This window comes from Bactrocera dorsalis, chromosome 2 (assembly GCF_023373825.1).
Source record: "Bactrocera dorsalis isolate Fly_Bdor chromosome 2, ASM2337382v1, whole genome shotgun sequence".
Lineage (NCBI taxonomy): Eukaryota > Metazoa > Arthropoda > Insecta > Diptera > Tephritidae > Bactrocera > Bactrocera dorsalis.
This window is the reverse complement of record NC_064304.1, coordinates 93,912,790-93,929,322: the sequence shown is the minus strand read 5'-3', so window position 1 is coordinate 93,929,322 and position 16,533 is coordinate 93,912,790. Positions and strand designations below refer to the sequence as shown.

General features: G+C 35.5%; 6 protein-coding genes across 14 annotated transcripts; 4 read left to right on the top strand and 2 right to left on the bottom strand.

The window, feature by feature from the left end:
• The first annotated feature begins 193 nt into the window (after window positions 1-193).
• LOC105230875 (nucleolar protein 16) lies at window positions 194-1,127 on the top strand. The gene is made up of 3 exons (XM_011211879.4): window positions 194-408; window positions 487-747; window positions 815-1,127. Exons 1-3 carry the CDS (start codon window positions 311-313, stop codon window positions 1,053-1,055), a joined length of 600 nt encoding a protein of 199 aa, XP_011210181.1. The 5' UTR covers window positions 194-310; the 3' UTR covers window positions 1,056-1,127.
• Window positions 1,128-1,734: 607 nt separating this feature from the next.
• On the top strand, window positions 1,735-10,634 carry LOC105230873 (elongation factor 1-alpha 2). 9 transcript variants are annotated; one of them, XM_011211877.4, is made up of 5 exons: window positions 1,735-1,778; window positions 6,205-6,286; window positions 6,630-7,548; window positions 8,094-8,299; window positions 8,381-10,634. In XM_011211877.4, the coding sequence occupies exons 3-5, from the start codon at window positions 6,726-6,728 to the stop codon at window positions 8,738-8,740; spliced, it is 1,389 nt and encodes a 462-aa protein (XP_011210179.1). In that variant the 5' UTR covers window positions 1,735-1,778; window positions 6,205-6,286; window positions 6,630-6,725; the 3' UTR covers window positions 8,741-10,634. The 9 variants fall into 9 exon arrangements, with proteins under 9 accessions (XP_011210179.1, XP_011210177.1, XP_019847548.1 ...); XM_011211875.4 differs by having other exon boundaries at window positions 1,752-1,884; XM_019991989.3 differs by having other exon boundaries at window positions 1,752-1,884; window positions 6,625-7,548.
• Window positions 10,635-12,022: 1,388 nt separating this feature from the next.
• LOC105230871 (tubulin-specific chaperone A) lies at window positions 12,023-13,641 on the top strand. The gene is made up of 2 exons (XM_011211871.4): window positions 12,023-12,451; window positions 12,521-13,641. The coding sequence occupies exons 1-2, from the start codon at window positions 12,243-12,245 to the stop codon at window positions 12,648-12,650; spliced, it is 339 nt and encodes a 112-aa protein (XP_011210173.2). The 5' UTR covers window positions 12,023-12,242; the 3' UTR covers window positions 12,651-13,641.
• On the top strand, window positions 12,753-13,641 carry LOC125775246 (uncharacterized). The gene has a single exon (XM_049446920.1). It carries the CDS (start codon window positions 12,753-12,755, stop codon window positions 13,536-13,538), a length of 786 nt encoding a protein of 261 aa, XP_049302877.1. The 3' UTR covers window positions 13,539-13,641.
• Window positions 13,634-14,535, bottom strand: LOC105230872 (nucleoside diphosphate kinase). The gene is made up of 2 exons (XM_011211873.3): window positions 14,295-14,535; window positions 13,634-14,071 (listed from the first exon to the last, which is right to left on the bottom strand). Exons 1-2 carry the CDS (start codon window positions 14,529-14,531, stop codon window positions 13,739-13,741), a joined length of 570 nt encoding a protein of 189 aa, XP_011210175.3. The 5' UTR covers window positions 14,532-14,535; the 3' UTR covers window positions 13,634-13,738.
• A 343-nt stretch (window positions 14,536-14,878) lies between these two features.
• LOC105230870 (deoxyhypusine hydroxylase) lies at window positions 14,879-16,120 on the bottom strand. The gene has a single exon (XM_029552340.2). The coding sequence runs from the start codon at window positions 15,997-15,999 to the stop codon at window positions 15,097-15,099; it is 903 nt and encodes a 300-aa protein (XP_029408200.2). The 5' UTR covers window positions 16,000-16,120; the 3' UTR covers window positions 14,879-15,096.
• Between the last annotated feature and the right edge of the window lie 413 nt (window positions 16,121-16,533).

Below are 16,533 nucleotides of genomic sequence, written 5' to 3'. Positions count from 1 at the left end.
CCAATGTTATAAACTTATCTTGGTGGTGGCAATGTCATTAATTTTATAGTTAAATATATTATTAGCAAGGATATATTTGGTTTAGCTATTGTGTTAAATCTAGTAATGATTTAATTTGAAAGGCACCACTGAAATATTTGTTATGACATTCACAATAGTATAATATGACAAGTTACTGTGATCAATACTTTATTTTTGTTTACTTCGGTTAAATGTCAGAAAAAACTTTTGGAAATAAACACGTGTAGTTAATATTCGTGGTTTAATTTTTTTTATTAATAAAAGTAATCATTCTGATTAGAAGAAAATAATGAAAATTCGGAAAAATCATCAACGTAAGCGTTATCGCTACAATGTCAATAGAAAAACTATGAGAAAAACTCGGGAATCCACGGGGAAAATAAAAGAGTATGTATTGTCAAAAATCTTTCAAAATTAATATGTAATTTTCCTATGTGCTATAATTAAAAAAATATAATTTTACAGTCCTGAAATGAAGAAACTTTGGATTGAAACAAAACGTAATAAAAACTTCCACGAAATGGGTCTTTCTTCTGATCCCAATAAAACGGTACCAATTCCAAATTTCAAACAACACCGTCTAAAAAGCGTGAAAATAGTAAACGGTTTTATTGAAGAAGAAATAGATGATGAAGAACTTAATGAAAAAATAATAGATCGACCAAGAGGCTATGTCATAGAACAATTAGAAGCGGACGCAGCTGCGCCTAGAGAAAAGCTCCTAAGGTAATTTAGATATATGTTTACACACACGTTTTACTGACAAACACTTCTAATTCTGAATTTTTCTTAGACTGCCTAAAAACTCTATAGACCATTTGAGTTACTTTCTGGACAAGTATAAATTTAACTACAAAGATATGGTGACAGATAGACGAAATTACTTGCAGTGGACATGGAAACAGTTTCGGATGAAAATAAAAAAATTTATGTCAATACCTGAACAGTTTGATGAGTATTTGAAACAAAGAAATTTAAAGCCAGGCGTAAAACCAGCGTGGGAAGAATATGATTCAGACAGTGAATGGAAGTAATTGTAAAATACCGTTATTGTTTAGTCTAATAAGGGTTAGTTTTAAATAAATTTTATAATAACTCAAAATAGATATACATAATTCGATTTTGAATAATAGTTTAAGCGACATATATTTATGTATTTTGCTGTAATGTTACCTTTTCAAAATCTATCCCTCTTAAGATACCCTACTATGAAATGAGGGTGTACTGTGAACTAGCACCTCTTTTTGGTAGGTGCTTGATGCAATCTGCATATTTTTAGCAGCAAATGCGAATATTTCTCTCACCGCTGCGCACTATCCGCCAAGAACCCTACAACATTATTTTGCAGTCTCTTCTGTGCAACACATTCGAATAACAGATATGAGACATGTATGTCGATAATCTAATATAGAGGGGGAGTGAGAAACCGACCTTGTTCCTGCTTGCACTAGTGAAAGGGCGCATTATGCACTAGCTAGTGCACTCACTCGTTGCATGCTGCCTACCGACGTATATCATGTCTACATATGCACTCATCTAACGTGCCCCACTCGAATGAGGATGACGTTGGGCCCAGCATTGTCTTTAGTAAGGGTATATGCATCACATACAGTCACAAACTGTGATTTGGTTAGCCAAATGTTCTACGGCCTGTGATTATGGTGGTGAAGGATTGGTAATGGTAGTGGTGGCACTATTCCAGCGCATGTGCATCAGGGCCATTGTGAAAATCGGCCTTTCCGTCTTTTGTGCTCGAGGTAAGTGGCAGGTAATTTTTAACGTTTTGTGAAAATCTGAAAATTACATTCAAAACCTTAAACATCATTCCATAAATTGTGCAAAAAAATTGCAAACATATATTGGGTAAGTTGAAAATGGTATTATTTTCTATACTCAATTCAAAATGTTTGTGAAAATCTGTGTTTGAAAAATCGTCTACAAAAATGTGTATCACGCTGATATAAGTAAAGCGTTATATCAATTTGAAAAATGATAATCCCAACGCCGGCCGGTGCAGTAATCAAGTTTGCATTAAAGCCACTCCAATGAGGACATGCGAGGAAACCGCAGCAATGGCACTAAATTTATTTTATACTTAGCGGCGCACATTAGATGTTAATGCATAAAATATTGTATAAAGTGGTTAACTCTTCACATCGATCTGCAGCACCACAATTCACTACAGTTTCCGTTAAAATAGTTTATTTGACTTAAAGCGTGAAATACAACTTCAAAAAGTATAAAATAATTAATTTTTAAACATTCAAAAATGACGAAATGTTTTTACTCTTATTAAATTACCTAAATTACGTTAGTCAATTGCATAAATTATAACCCAAAACTTGAGTGCATACGTATTTATGTACATATATAAGACATACATATGTACATATTTAACTGTACATGCATTTATTTAAGTGTAGCAAACGTGCATGAGTCAGTTTTTTTTAATTTTACAATTTCAAATAAAAAAGTGTTGTTGTAGCAATATATAAGTTTATCCAAATTTTTCAGAAAAATGCTATTGAGTTGGCAGTCTTTGTCTAATAATAATTTATCTCCTTTCCTGTTACTTAAACCAACTCTTCTGGACACGGAAACAAAATGTGTATAAAAACTCTGTTGCTGTACATCAAAAGTAGATTTCTAAACTTTATAAAAACAATTTTTTTTAATAAAATTTTTCACGAAAAAGAAATGGATGGAGAAATGGAATAAGTAGCAGAAGAACAACATATGAAATCTGTTTCTGTCAGTATAAGCAGCAACAGAATTTATCCCAACAGAAACAGATTTTTTTTAATTAGAAAAATACTTATATACATATGTATGTAACGACTAAAATAATTTAAACACTAACATATACATACACGCGACATTATGACTCATCTATGTAAGTGCATATGTACATACATACATATGTACATATATGCACATAGTATGTACATATGTACATATATATGTGTGTACAAACACGTCTAGGTTTTAATATACATCCAGATATGTACCTATATATAGTATACAATTACACAATTTATTAATTTCGCTGATGCAAGTAATTAAGTTTTTAATAAAAAAGTCACTGCCTAGGGTAATATCGCAAGCTCATGAATATTTAAGTAACACATTTCCTAAAAAGGATTAACTAAAAGCATCGTTCTCCTAATTGTAGTTCCTAACCTACTGTGGGAAAATGTTTAATAATTCTTTTGACCGGCCGGTTGGTGGTGCAACAAACACATGTACATACATATATTATTATGCGCTACACCATATGGTCACACATTTACAAATACCTATAGATGCGATTATAATTAATACTGTATATAAAAAAGACACATCCTCATTGCATGCAATTATTCCCACAATTTTTGAAAATCTGCGCAGTTCAATGCAATGTAGCCGTCAAGAGGGAACCAACTGCTACGGACGCCCAGTAATTTGCACTAAATTGAGAAAATGTCACCACAGTGAAACATATCTACATATAATTATTGAAAAAACGGCGACAAAACAGCAATACTACATACAATGCATATATGCATACATACATACATACATATAAGCATTTTAAGAGTAAAACATTCTTCACGTGTATTCATACAGGCCATGCGAGAAAAATTTACGGTAAATTCAAGATTTGTTCACTTTTTAAATATGTATGTATGTATTTTTACGGAAGAAAGCATCCTCTGAACTGAGCTCAACAATTTTGAGCTTTATATTTTCCGCCTTATTTTCTCAATAATATATACATATGTATATGTGTGTATATATTTACATACTAGTACTAACTACCAAGTTACCTTTGCTATGAACGTTGAAGACACTAGCTATCACAGGAATGCAATTACAACTACAATTTGCAAGTACAAACATAGGTGCTTATTGGCATATATTTCACACCACATAATTAGCTGTTCCATGTAAAAATTGCATTATGTAAATAAGCTTTACAAAATTTACACATTTTTTGTCAGATTGTATGTCAGACATATATGTATAAAGGTTCAACTTGTAGGCCCATGAGGTTTAAAAGAACCCTCAAGGTAAAATACCTGTACTCTACCAAATATGGACTCCCCATATTGAACTGTTGAGCACTTCCAACTAATTTAAATTTCCACTGAACCACGTCAAAAGGCATGGGTATGATATATTATAAATCAAGAAAGAGTAACCAATAGAAAAGCTCAGTGCTCCAATTCAATGTGTTGTCAAAACCGCTCAGGACGCATTTATACTATTCTAAAGCAACGCAAAAACTTAAATGAAATATCACATTTCTAATAATTAAGAGCCTCTAGTAAGCCATGTCGCAGCATTCACCATTGAGCCCTCCAATAAGCGGGGATTTTAAGAGATTACACATCGTCACCTGAAATGCAAAATAACGTATCATCAAAAAATTCGAAATTGAGTGTCTTATTGATTACGCTTCACTACTTCAAATTACATACATAATATTACATATGTTCAACATTTTCAGGTTCTGCGGTCACATATAAACCAGTTTTAACCAATATTAAAATTTTGTTTCACTCATGTTCCATTTTATTTCGTGTTTCATTCATGCCACTGTAAATTTCCGAAAATGTTGTTACGTTATTTTGCATTTCAGGTGACGATATACATATATATCTCAATATTGTTTGTCCTACATATATTACTCTTTTTAGAGGTGTGCGCTGCCACATCCGACTTTTGTATGCCTGCGAGATTAAAAAGTTAGATCTGTAGAAGGTTACCGACCTGAACATGAAAGACTTGCGGCAATGTTTTGAAATGAGAAAGCTTCTCATAAAATACGTGAGTCGTTTTGGTCTTTCTAAACCTTTTAAGTTCCTTATTTGCCGGAAAACATCTGTAGCACAACGTAAATGGCAGGACAAGCGCGACCAAACATATTAGCGGCACAGCTACTCAACACTTTAATTTTTCTGCTTGGGTCTCAAATTTCAAACACAAGTACATACATATGTATTTCTCTATATGTGGTATACTGGTGCAAACCTATATTATATCCACTTAGCACTTGAATTGATTTTTGAAACAAATCCACGGAAAGAAAATATTGAAACGAGCAAGAAAAATGCAAAAATACTTGTATATCTTATAATAGGCGCAATAATATACATATGTATACCTATAACTTATATGATAAGTAAATATGTATATTTGTCTAGTGGAACGCAACTGAGTAGTCATCTGATTCATAATGCCCCAACAACCTAATCTACTGCACAGCTCGAGCTGCAAGTGAAAAGCTGAGAGCATGCGGCCGAAAGCATACCCGACTGCAAAATGTTGGTTAAATAGACATACAGACAGACGGACAGACAAACCGACGAACAACTGGATGGCACGACTGCTAGAGTACTTTCCAATGCAGAAACGAATCCATTGCAGCCCAGCTGCCGATGCCGCAACACGACTTCCCGTCAACCGCACAAACACTACCTCTACCACCGGCAAAAACTCACGCTCCTGCTGGCATTTCTTTCATATTTCGCTGCACTCAAACCAGCCAACGTCCACATGCTATGCATATTTTTGGGGATGTGCAATTGGGCCGGGTAACGTTTGCGGTGGTCGCGTCTGGCGGCCGATTGGTTGGAGTACAGACATATGACTCCATCGCCAGAGATGGTTATTGATTTTTCATATAGAGAAAAGACGAAACTTTTGCACATTCGATCGTGTTGTAGCGGTGCATAGACGTGCGGCAGCGAAAATTGCACTAAGTCAAAAGCAAGTACGGCCGATTTCTAGTTAAAAATTTCTAATTTATTGCTAATTTATTACAAAAAATACAGAAACTTCTTGAAAATCAATTTAATATGTTTATCAATGTTTGTTGAAGCAATTTTTCATTTGAAAATTGTGTGGTATATGCAGTGGGTGGTGAGGTGATAGCTCAAAGCCGTGATTGCATTTAATAAATCGCTGGAAAAATTAACATTTAAAGCTGTACCGTTAGACCAGTGTTGATTTACTAGTGTGTAAAGATTGAAAATAAAAAAATGCGTAATAATTAAGACACATACATATATAGATACGAATTTTCAACCTACACCAACACTCAGCCCACACCCTCAACCCAACCTGCCCCAACTCACTTCAGCTCAACGAATTGCGTGTTCAAATATTTGTTGAAAACTAAAAATTTACACTTTTTTGCAGAGTTTTCTTTAATCTTTGACTTTCGACTATTGTACGGACAAAGGAAATTTGATTTGCTTCCTTAAAAGCCGGCATCAAACAAGTAAGTCTGCGTAAGAACTTCATGAAGATTATATGTATTTGTATATCTAACTTATGTATATACCTATATATATATGCATGTATATCATATGTCGATATATTTTGACGCATATTCATGTCCCCGCCTACACCCTCGCCAATCCACTATCCGGTGCACTCAATTCTCAACTCCTCAACTCACCAACAACACTCCCAAACACTCGTCAATGACACTTTCATTTCAACTTGCCGATTCAACGACAAGTGTACTCGCATACTTCATACTCATACCTTAGCGAATGCCGTCACTTACTTACGATTTATATTTCACTTTTTATTCGCACTTTTTTCCGCCTGAAGCGTAGTAGCGTTAACAGTGTAATCGGTCAAATCACAGCTAAACAGCACGAAATCTCGCCGGCATTTAGAGTATCAGCGTGTTTGTGGCCTAAACTTACAAGATGGGTAAGGAGAAGACTCATATTAATATTGTCGTGATTGGTCATGTCGACTCGGGTAAGTCCACCACCACCGGTCATTTGATTTACAAGTGTGGCGGCATTGATAAGCGTACGATTGAGAAATTCGAGAAGGAAGCTCAGGAAATGGGTAAGGGCTCATTTAAGTATGCCTGGGTTTTAGATAAACTGAAAGCCGAGCGTGAGCGTGGCATTACCATTGATATTGCTTTGTGGAAATTTGAGACGCAAAAATACTATGTGACCATCATTGATGCACCTGGACATCGTGATTTCATCAAGAACATGATTACCGGTACTTCGCAAGCCGATTGTGCGGTATTGATTGTGGCGGCCGGTACCGGTGAATTCGAAGCCGGCATCTCCAAGAATGGTCAGACGCGCGAACATGCACTACTGGCATTCACTTTGGGTGTTAAGCAATTGATTGTTGGTGTGAATAAGATGGATTCCACTGAGCCGCCGTACAGCGAGGCACGCTATGAGGAAATCAAGAAGGAGGTTTCATCGTACATCAAGAAGATCGGCTATAACCCAGCATCGGTGGCTTTCGTACCGATTTCCGGTTGGCATGGCGACAATATGCTTGAACCATCTGAGAAGATGCCTTGGTTCAAGGGTTGGACTGTGGAACGCAAAGAGGGTAAAGTGGAGGGCAAGTGCTTGATTGATGCGCTGGACGCAATAATGCCACCGCAGCGGCCCACCGACAAACCATTGCGTTTGCCATTGCAAGACGTCTACAAGATTGGCGGTATCGGCACCGTACCAGTGGGACGTGTGGAAACTGGTATACTGAAACCAGGTAAATGAGAACAGCGTAGTTGAGCCATATTGGCTAATGTATGTGTGTGCGTATGTATGAATATGCAGGCGAGCGCAGGCACCGGATATGGTTGCCACATATTTATACAAACAACATATGTGTGTATACATATGTGTGGACTGAGTTGTGTGGGTGCAAAATTGAGTATGAAAGCTGTTGCTGCAACTGTCGAGAGCGCAACCGAAGTTGCAAAAGTGGGTCGCTGGTGTTCGTTTCTTACACACATACCTACATATATACAAACATGCAGCGCAATATTCTGTACTTTCTTTTGTTGCATAACTCGGTACATTTCGTTGCATATTTTTGTGCTGGTCCGATAGTTGCTGGAAGTATGCAAGTTCCGTGTCCGGGCAACGCCGAAGCAACCGCAAATGCTCTCATTGGCGTTCGCTTGCTAACTTATACGCTTGCGTGTGTATGTACTCAGCGAATAGTTAGTGTATTTCATAAATTTCATATTTAAATTTCGATTTCTACCAAGTAACGAAGCTGCATGTTGCAATTTTCCAAATTCTTCACAGGTATGGTGGTGAATTTCGCACCAGTTAATTTGGTAACCGAAGTCAAGTCTGTTGAGATGCATCACGAGGCACTCTCCGAAGCTTTGCCCGGTGACAATGTGGGCTTCAATGTGAAGAACGTTTCCGTTAAGGAGTTGCGTCGTGGCTACGTAGCTGGTGATTCTAAAAATTGTCCCCCGAAAGGAGCCGCTGACTTTACAGCTCAGGTGAATTATTTTCAAACTTTGTTTATGTCGCGTGCTCATTTAAAAAAAAATATTGATATTTATTTTTATTGTATTTTACAGGTGATTGTCCTTAATCATCCTGGCCAAATTGCCAATGGTTATACTCCGGTTTTGGATTGTCACACCGCTCATATTGCTTGCAAATTTGCTGAAATCAAAGAGAAATGCGATCGTCGTACCGGCAAGACCACCGAAACTGATCCGAAAGCTATCAAATCCGGTGATGCGGCTATTATTATGCTTGTGCCAACCAAGCCGTTATGCGTTGAAAGTTTCCAAGAGTTTCCGCCGCTCGGGCGTTTCGCTGTACGCGACATGAGACAAACGGTCGCAGTGGGGGTCATTAAGTCAGTCACCTTTAAAGAGACAACCTCGGGTAAAGTCACAAAAGCCGCCGAGAAGGCACAGAAGAAGAAATAACTAGAGTGCCAGCAGAATATTAAATCACAACAACTAATAATTATGCAGCAATTAAAGCAAATACAAATACAATTTGTATTATCGTCATCGTCATCAATAATGTCGTTGTCATCAGAGTCGTTGGAGTTGTCATTTTTATTACCGCTGTCGAATGCAATATCGATGTGGTGGTTAACAAGGACAACCGCAATAACTCCAAAAGCAACAACAGCAAAAATACTACATAAATCTCAAAAGAAAACATTTAATAAGCATAAATTTAAAAGAATACTACAATTTACTATTATCAATGATATGAATATGAATATGATAAGCAATTATTATGATAGTAATGCTATGACATTCAATGTGAGCAACAACATCAACAACAAAACAAACATCAACACAAAGCACACCATTGAACACCCATTTATGTATGACTACATCAATTATTCTAGACATGCTACATGCTACAATTACTACAACAATAACAATACCAAGAGCATAAACATAAACACCAAACCCATTTCCCCCATCACCTATAGTAGTGAAATGCCAGCAACAACAGCAAAAATCAACGCATTAAAAATGGTGAAATCGGCCTTCCCGCAGACATCGGTTTGCTCTGGCGAAATTGAGAAGGCATCACTCCCTATGCAAGTAGCCAATAATAAAATAAAAGACACTGATAACATAGAAACCCCACAATTTGCAAAAACAACTCCTTCACGTACTATTCCATGTCCAAACACTATTTCAATTACGCCAATTTCTTCCACACAGTTCATAGCCATACGTGAAGCAGCTCATTTAGCAATCAATACCAAACTAATTACGTTATTATTTTCAATTGTATACTATATTTATAACTTTCTTAATCTATACCGTCATCGGAAATCGTTTCGCAGGAAATCCGATTATAACGCTTTGTTAAAAACAAACCCAATGTCAACAACTATCCCATACAATATCGACATTAACACACTTGGCAAGTGGTCATACATTTCATAATTAGAATTTCCAACCCATAAGTTTCACAGATGATGCGCGCTCATCACGATTTGTGCAGCAAACAATGTCAGCTTATCCCTTATCGTATTCCCTCAATATATTAGTGATTATAAGTGTACATTTGAATGTATGCGAATTCATAAATTTCCTATAACAGATATGAATGCATACGTTTGTATCGTATTGTAGCTGTATTTCAACACCAAACTGTGAGACTCAATCGAATTGAATTCATTTTGTTATTAATTCATATTATTATTATTAAGTTTTTTATATATGGTATTGTGAAACCCAACCAAAGTTGGTAATATTCTTAATCGCCCTATCCAACATAAACAACAAACACACGCACTCCAATTACAACAACATAAACTTTTACAAATTAGCCATTTTATGCAACACACTCCAGCCACTTGGACATCATACAAATGCAAAAGTATCAATTTAAACGCCATTAACACTTTACCAACTGCACATTTGCACCAATCAAACTGTGTGCAAATAAGCAAAAAACCCAAAACTGACATGCAACTCGCGAAAATTAAAGGCCAAATAGTTTTGTTGCGCCTGTCATCAAGTTCTGTTATTCTGCAAACTTGTTGTCAAGGTCATACATATACATACATATGTAATCAAAACATGCAAAGAACGCATAAAATGCAAAGACACATATACAAACACACCTCAATGGATGCAATACACATACATACAGACATAAAATACAACTAATCACTTGAATGCATAAATGCAAAGCATGAATAGACAGTGAATGTGTACTAATTAAAATTAATAAACGAAAATCCCAAAAATACATACATATATGAAAATAAATATAAATAAATGTAAAAGCTGGAGTTGCTTAAATAAAGATGAAACATTTCAATGGTATGATTGAAATCAACAATTTTAAAATTCGAATTGAGAAATAAAGAAGGCTTAACCAACAAAAACAAAAATATGTGGACCGCTTGTTACGGCAATAATAATTCATAATAGGTAAGTGTTGCTAAACATTGGCTCAATACAAAAATCAAAAAAATAACGAGAAAGACAGTTTTTTTGCGAATAAGTGACAAGTTAAGAGTAACCGGAATGATGTTGCTAATGTCCAGCTATGGGAGCTTTCCACATATGGGAGTGTAGCAAAAACTTATGTTTAAAATGTATTCTTAGACTCACAAAATGAACAGAAGTTATATTTTTTTAAAATGTATGTGGAGACACCAGCGCAAGTCAATTTGTTTGCTGCGATAATTTTACATATTGTTCTTAACAAAACTGTCGTAAAACTCCACAAATTAATAAGAATTAAAAAACGGGTACTGCAAATTCTACACAACTTTTTTGCACTTTTTATGAAATCTGGTAATTTAAAAGAAATATTATCAAAATAGTGTCCCGTCATTGGAACGCTCTCATGTCCGGTTATATGAACTGGTTTTGTATGAAAATATTAATGAAAGCATTGTATTCTTGAAATTCGTTCAGTTATGGGAGGTGTCCATATTGGGGGATAATTTTGCTGTATTTCCAAACTGTATTCAGAGAAATATTTCATTTTAACCCGTAATGTTTTTCGAATGTACTGATAGTGAGAAAACTCGTGAAAAATAATAGTAGGATAACCTGTCGACACGGAAGCTTTGGCGTTAGACCTTATCTGTACCCAAAAAATATTTTCGATTGAAAAAACTCTTCATTTCTACAAACAACTATAATTTTATAACTTCTACAAAACGTACTAAGTAATCTTCAAAAATTTACTAAATTTTTCACAACGCCTTCCCTCTGCCTGCAAGAAAAGCGGAAATCCGTCAAAATTTCCGACCATTGGCACAACGTTCGCTAGTCATCAATACTCGTAGACGTAGTGTCCTACACACTTTCATCAATAACACTCCATATATTTTTAATTATTTACTCACTTATTTATACACTGCCATGCAAATGATAGGCTCTGCATTTACCAATTCACAGCCACAATAACCTTGGCATTCTCCCCAAACACCGTTTGGATTACAACAAAATTATTCATTCCGGGATCTATAGTAAATGATATCAAAGCAATGCATAAACTCAACTCTAAACAAACAATAGTGAATATATTAATATGTTGGAATGTTATTTAAACTTAATGCGGTAATTATTATGCCTATGCTATTTCAAATAAATGTTTGATGAAATGAAATGATCCACGGAATACGGAAATAAAAAATAACCTATTGCTTTTGTATATGTGAATGGTAAACAATTTCGTCGAAATCTACCGTGAATGATATTAAAATGAAGCACAAGTTCCACAGCTTTGTTACAAACAAAAACAATGTCTGTAAATTGCAGAAAATGCCGGCAGAATTTCTGACTCACTATTTTGGCTAAAAGAAGTCGTATAAAACAGGCTTTGTAAGTTTTGTCAGGGTATAAGTTATATTAAACGCTGGCTTTGATGCAGAAAACCCGTCAGAACTTGCCAATATTTACATAGTTACCAGAATACAAATTATCAGACTTAATGGCCGATCCACGTTTACGACAATTGACAATTAAAACGGGCGTTGTGAAACGTTTGACAAAGGAGAAAACAGTTTGTGAAAAGGAAGTGGTTACAGAGCAGAACCGTTTGGAAAGATTCAAGGGTGAAGGTGCAGATGAGCACGTTCTAAAAAAACAAGAAGAAGTAATAGCTGAGTGTCTTATGATGCTTCCAGATACATTACGCAGGTGAGAATTATTAAACAGATGGTCTGTCTGAAAAGGTTTTCTTGAACAGATGTTTACTTACATTTTCAGATTAAGAAAAGAGTTAGAAACTCTTGAAAAATTCTTGTCAGAGGAAGAAGAACTGAAGGAAACAAAAGAGTACGAAACTGCAATACAGGTTGTAAATGATGCCAAGGAAGTGCTTGCTAAAAAGGATTAACCAATTCGATTTACAAAAAAATATTCTAATTTTATAACCGCACAAGCATAATTCACCAACTCTTAATACAAACACTATTTTTATTTAATTGAATTAATCGTAATGTCTGAAACTAGTGAAACAATTTTAAGTATCTCGCTGTTAAAAAACAGTATTGAAACTATACTTACAAATATTGAAGAATTAGAAAGGATTAAATCCGATAACGGAGATTGGGGAATACATGTGAATAGATTGAAGCAACAAACAGAAAAGTTAATAGAGAAAGTGGAGAGTGCGCCGTTAGAACAATTAACTAAGGTGTTGAAGAAAAGAAAACTAAAACGTCAACGAAAGAAATATAAATTAAAACAAATCAAAGCTGATGCTAAAAATAGAACTACATCCCAAAACAAGAAATCAGAGAGAATCTCAAACATTCAACAAAGTAATAAATATCCTTCGAATCCGTCTTATGTTAGAGACATATCTTCCGTAAAAAAGTGTCATCATATTCGTTTGTTGAAGCAACATGATGCTCAACGTTTTCTCCGAACATTTGATTTATTAAAAAAGCTACATTTTTCACGTGGTCAGAACGTGCATAATACAAAAGAATTTGCTGAACAACTACGTGATTTGCGAATATTTTGGGGAAAAATATTAGATGAAAATAACATAGAATGTACACAAGAACGGCACGTAGAGGATCAATGGAATGAGACTATTTTCGGATCCGCCGAACATTCCTGCTATGACGGTGAACAAAAAATAAGCGACTTCCTACGAATACGGCGCATTTGGGATAGCTACTTGACGCGTAGTAAAAATGGTTCTTCTATACCTGTTGGTTGGATTTTTCCTAGTGAAAACGCCAGTTCAGAATGGCAGCAATACCGAATCATTTGACCATGTGAATGGTTGCGTTTACTTGTTTTTTATGTAATACTTTTTAAATTAATAAACTTTCACTACTTTTCAAATAAAATATTGTAAACAATACGTTAAATTATGTAAATCACTTTTATTGGAATTCAGTTGCAACACAGAACTTTTTTCTTAACTTTTAACGTATGAGCGAATGGTCATGCTGGCCACCGTGTTGGAATTTATTCATATACCCAACCTTCAGCAGCTGGCTGCCATGAAACCAGCTCCTTCTCATTGAACCAAAGAGCAATTTCCTTATTTGCTGATTCAACAGCGTCCGAGCCATGGATAATATTACGACCGACTTGGATACAGAAATCACCACGGATGGTTCCAGGCAAGGAGTCAGCTGGGTTAGTAGCTCCCAACATTTGACGACCAGTCTTCACAACATTCAAACCCTCCCAAACCATGGGAACCACTGGGCCGGAGCTCATGTAGTTGACCAAACCGGGGAAGAAGGGACGAGCAGACAAATCGGCATAGTGCTTCTCCAAAAGATCCTTTGATGCCTGGAAATATAAATTAAATAACGTTTTAAAACTGACCTTCCAAATACTGTTTCGGCTGTTTTTCTTTGAAAAAAAAGTACACATGTGGCAAAATCCACTGGACAAACCTAACCACACTTTTATCCCTCGGGGGGAAAAAGTTTACACTGGAAAGTCCGAAATTCCAATCAACCCTAGATACAGTAAATTTGATTAGGCCATTTTCACTGACCTATCTACTCACCCATGTGAATTTCATGGCCACCAATTTGAAGCCCTTCTGCTCAAAGCGCTCGACGATCTTGCCGACGAGTCCACGTTGGACTCCATCGGGTTTCACCATGATGAAAGTGCGCTCCTTATTTGCTGCCATTGCGTACGAGAACAAAGAGAAGAATGCCAAAATCGTACCAATCATGACAGCTTTTTTACCTAGCAAATTGATTAGCGAAAACGACCGGTTGAAAGAGCGGGAAGACATATTTTCGTGTTGTTGCGCAGAAATCATATTGGAAGTTCGAAAAATAAAAGCCGGCGTTAACCAGTGTTGCAAACACAATTAAATTTCCATTCGATTTCAAAAAAAAATGCACACTAAATACAATAATGAAATATTATAATTTTATAAAAAATAAAAACAAATACTAAAACCATTTCATTTAAATACAGAAAAAAGTATTTTGTGGATAAATAAATGTTCATTATTTTAGATGTGATGTGTACCAGCTTCAGCTTCATTATTACTTAAAGAAACAAGATTTTTGTGATCCTAATAGCATTTCTAATATTATTAAGCGACAAAAAAAAATTATTAGCAATAAGAAAAACTTGTTTTAACTTTGTTACTAATGACACATTATTAATTCAGTTTTACTGAAATGTTCATCTATTATTTTTGCAGTTTCAATATAGTTTTCTCATACATCTTTACTGGCGTAGACACCGCTTGTACATACATATCATATATTACTGTTCTAAATATATAAAAATTTTAATTGCGTTTACAAGGAATATATATACACATATATCACGGACTAATATATATCTTATGTGCTTAATTTGCCCAAACTATCGGCATATTGAAATTCTGGGCTGTTCTCGTACTCGCACATATCTAATGCTATTTCGCAACTTTCCTTTACAACTCTTTTTTCATCCAACGCATAACGACTTAATATGTTGACACATTCCTCCGTAGCAATCGCTCCAAGTGCTTCTGCGCATTCATGACGCACCATTTCATTTTCATTTTGATCTTCTAAGTTGTCCTTCAAATAAGAAATACTGCATGGTTCTTGAATTTGGCCCAATACAAAAGCCACCTCATGGCGAAACAGTGCCGAGCGATCCTTTAAACCTTTTGCAATAGCCAAAACACTTTCCGTGGTACCCAAATTTCGTAAACTGAACATAGCACGATATCGTTCAAATAAGCTCTGATTTGGATCTAAGTAAATAGCTTTCAAATCTTCAACGTTTGTATTTCCGCTAATCGGAGGCGAAGGATCTACTGATGCGTAGGGATTTTTGTCATCTACTGTTTGACCACTCTGCAGCCAACGAACACGATCTAATGCGATTGAACACGTTTCCGCCACTTCCACTACAGGGTCTTCCTTGTATTGCTCTAGAATTGGTATGACCTCTGGTGCACCAATGGCGCCAAGCGCTTCACCGGCTTCATGCCTCACCATAGGTTCTTGCATCGTATCTTCGAGTACATTTGTTAGAATGTCTATTGCTCTTTTATCTTGCATCTGTCCCAGACAATAGGCTAGTTCATGTTTTAGCAAAGCTGATTCATCGGAAAACCCACGACTAATTTCTTCAATCGCCTCAGCACCTCCAAGATTTTTTAGAGTGAATAAAGCTCGAAAACGTTCCTTTAAAGGTCGTTCCTTATTATTTAAGACAGCACCAATGGCTTTCAGCTGCTCCTGAGTAACCATGCTCGTACACAATTTTTATTAAAACAGAAGTTTCCAAATTATACGATGAAGAAAATAAATGTGCATGAAGTATTTACAATCTCAATTCGAAATGACATTTATCACAGATGTGGTATAGGGTTGCTGTGGTCTATAAATATATTTTTATAAAAATTGTATTCTATATAAAATGATATTTTTGCATGATAAGTTAAATTCTCAACAAATTCAAGTATACCGTTCGGAAATTAAATGAACTTAGATTAAAATCCTCAAATGAAATTAATATATGTAATAAGTAACTTGAAACGCGATTGAATTATCAAAAACAACTCTGCTATTTCTTAGCAGAATTACCAACATCTGACTCGTTCGTACTGACATTTATTCAAAATTCACATTTCGGAGTTCTTCAACGAGTTCAATTCAAAAGCACGTGCTTAGAGAGAGAAATGTAACTTTTAAAACTTACCACTATTTCCAACAATAACTTATACTTGAAAATGTATTTAGTAATTTATAGATCCTTAATTGTAATTAGGAATATTATAATAG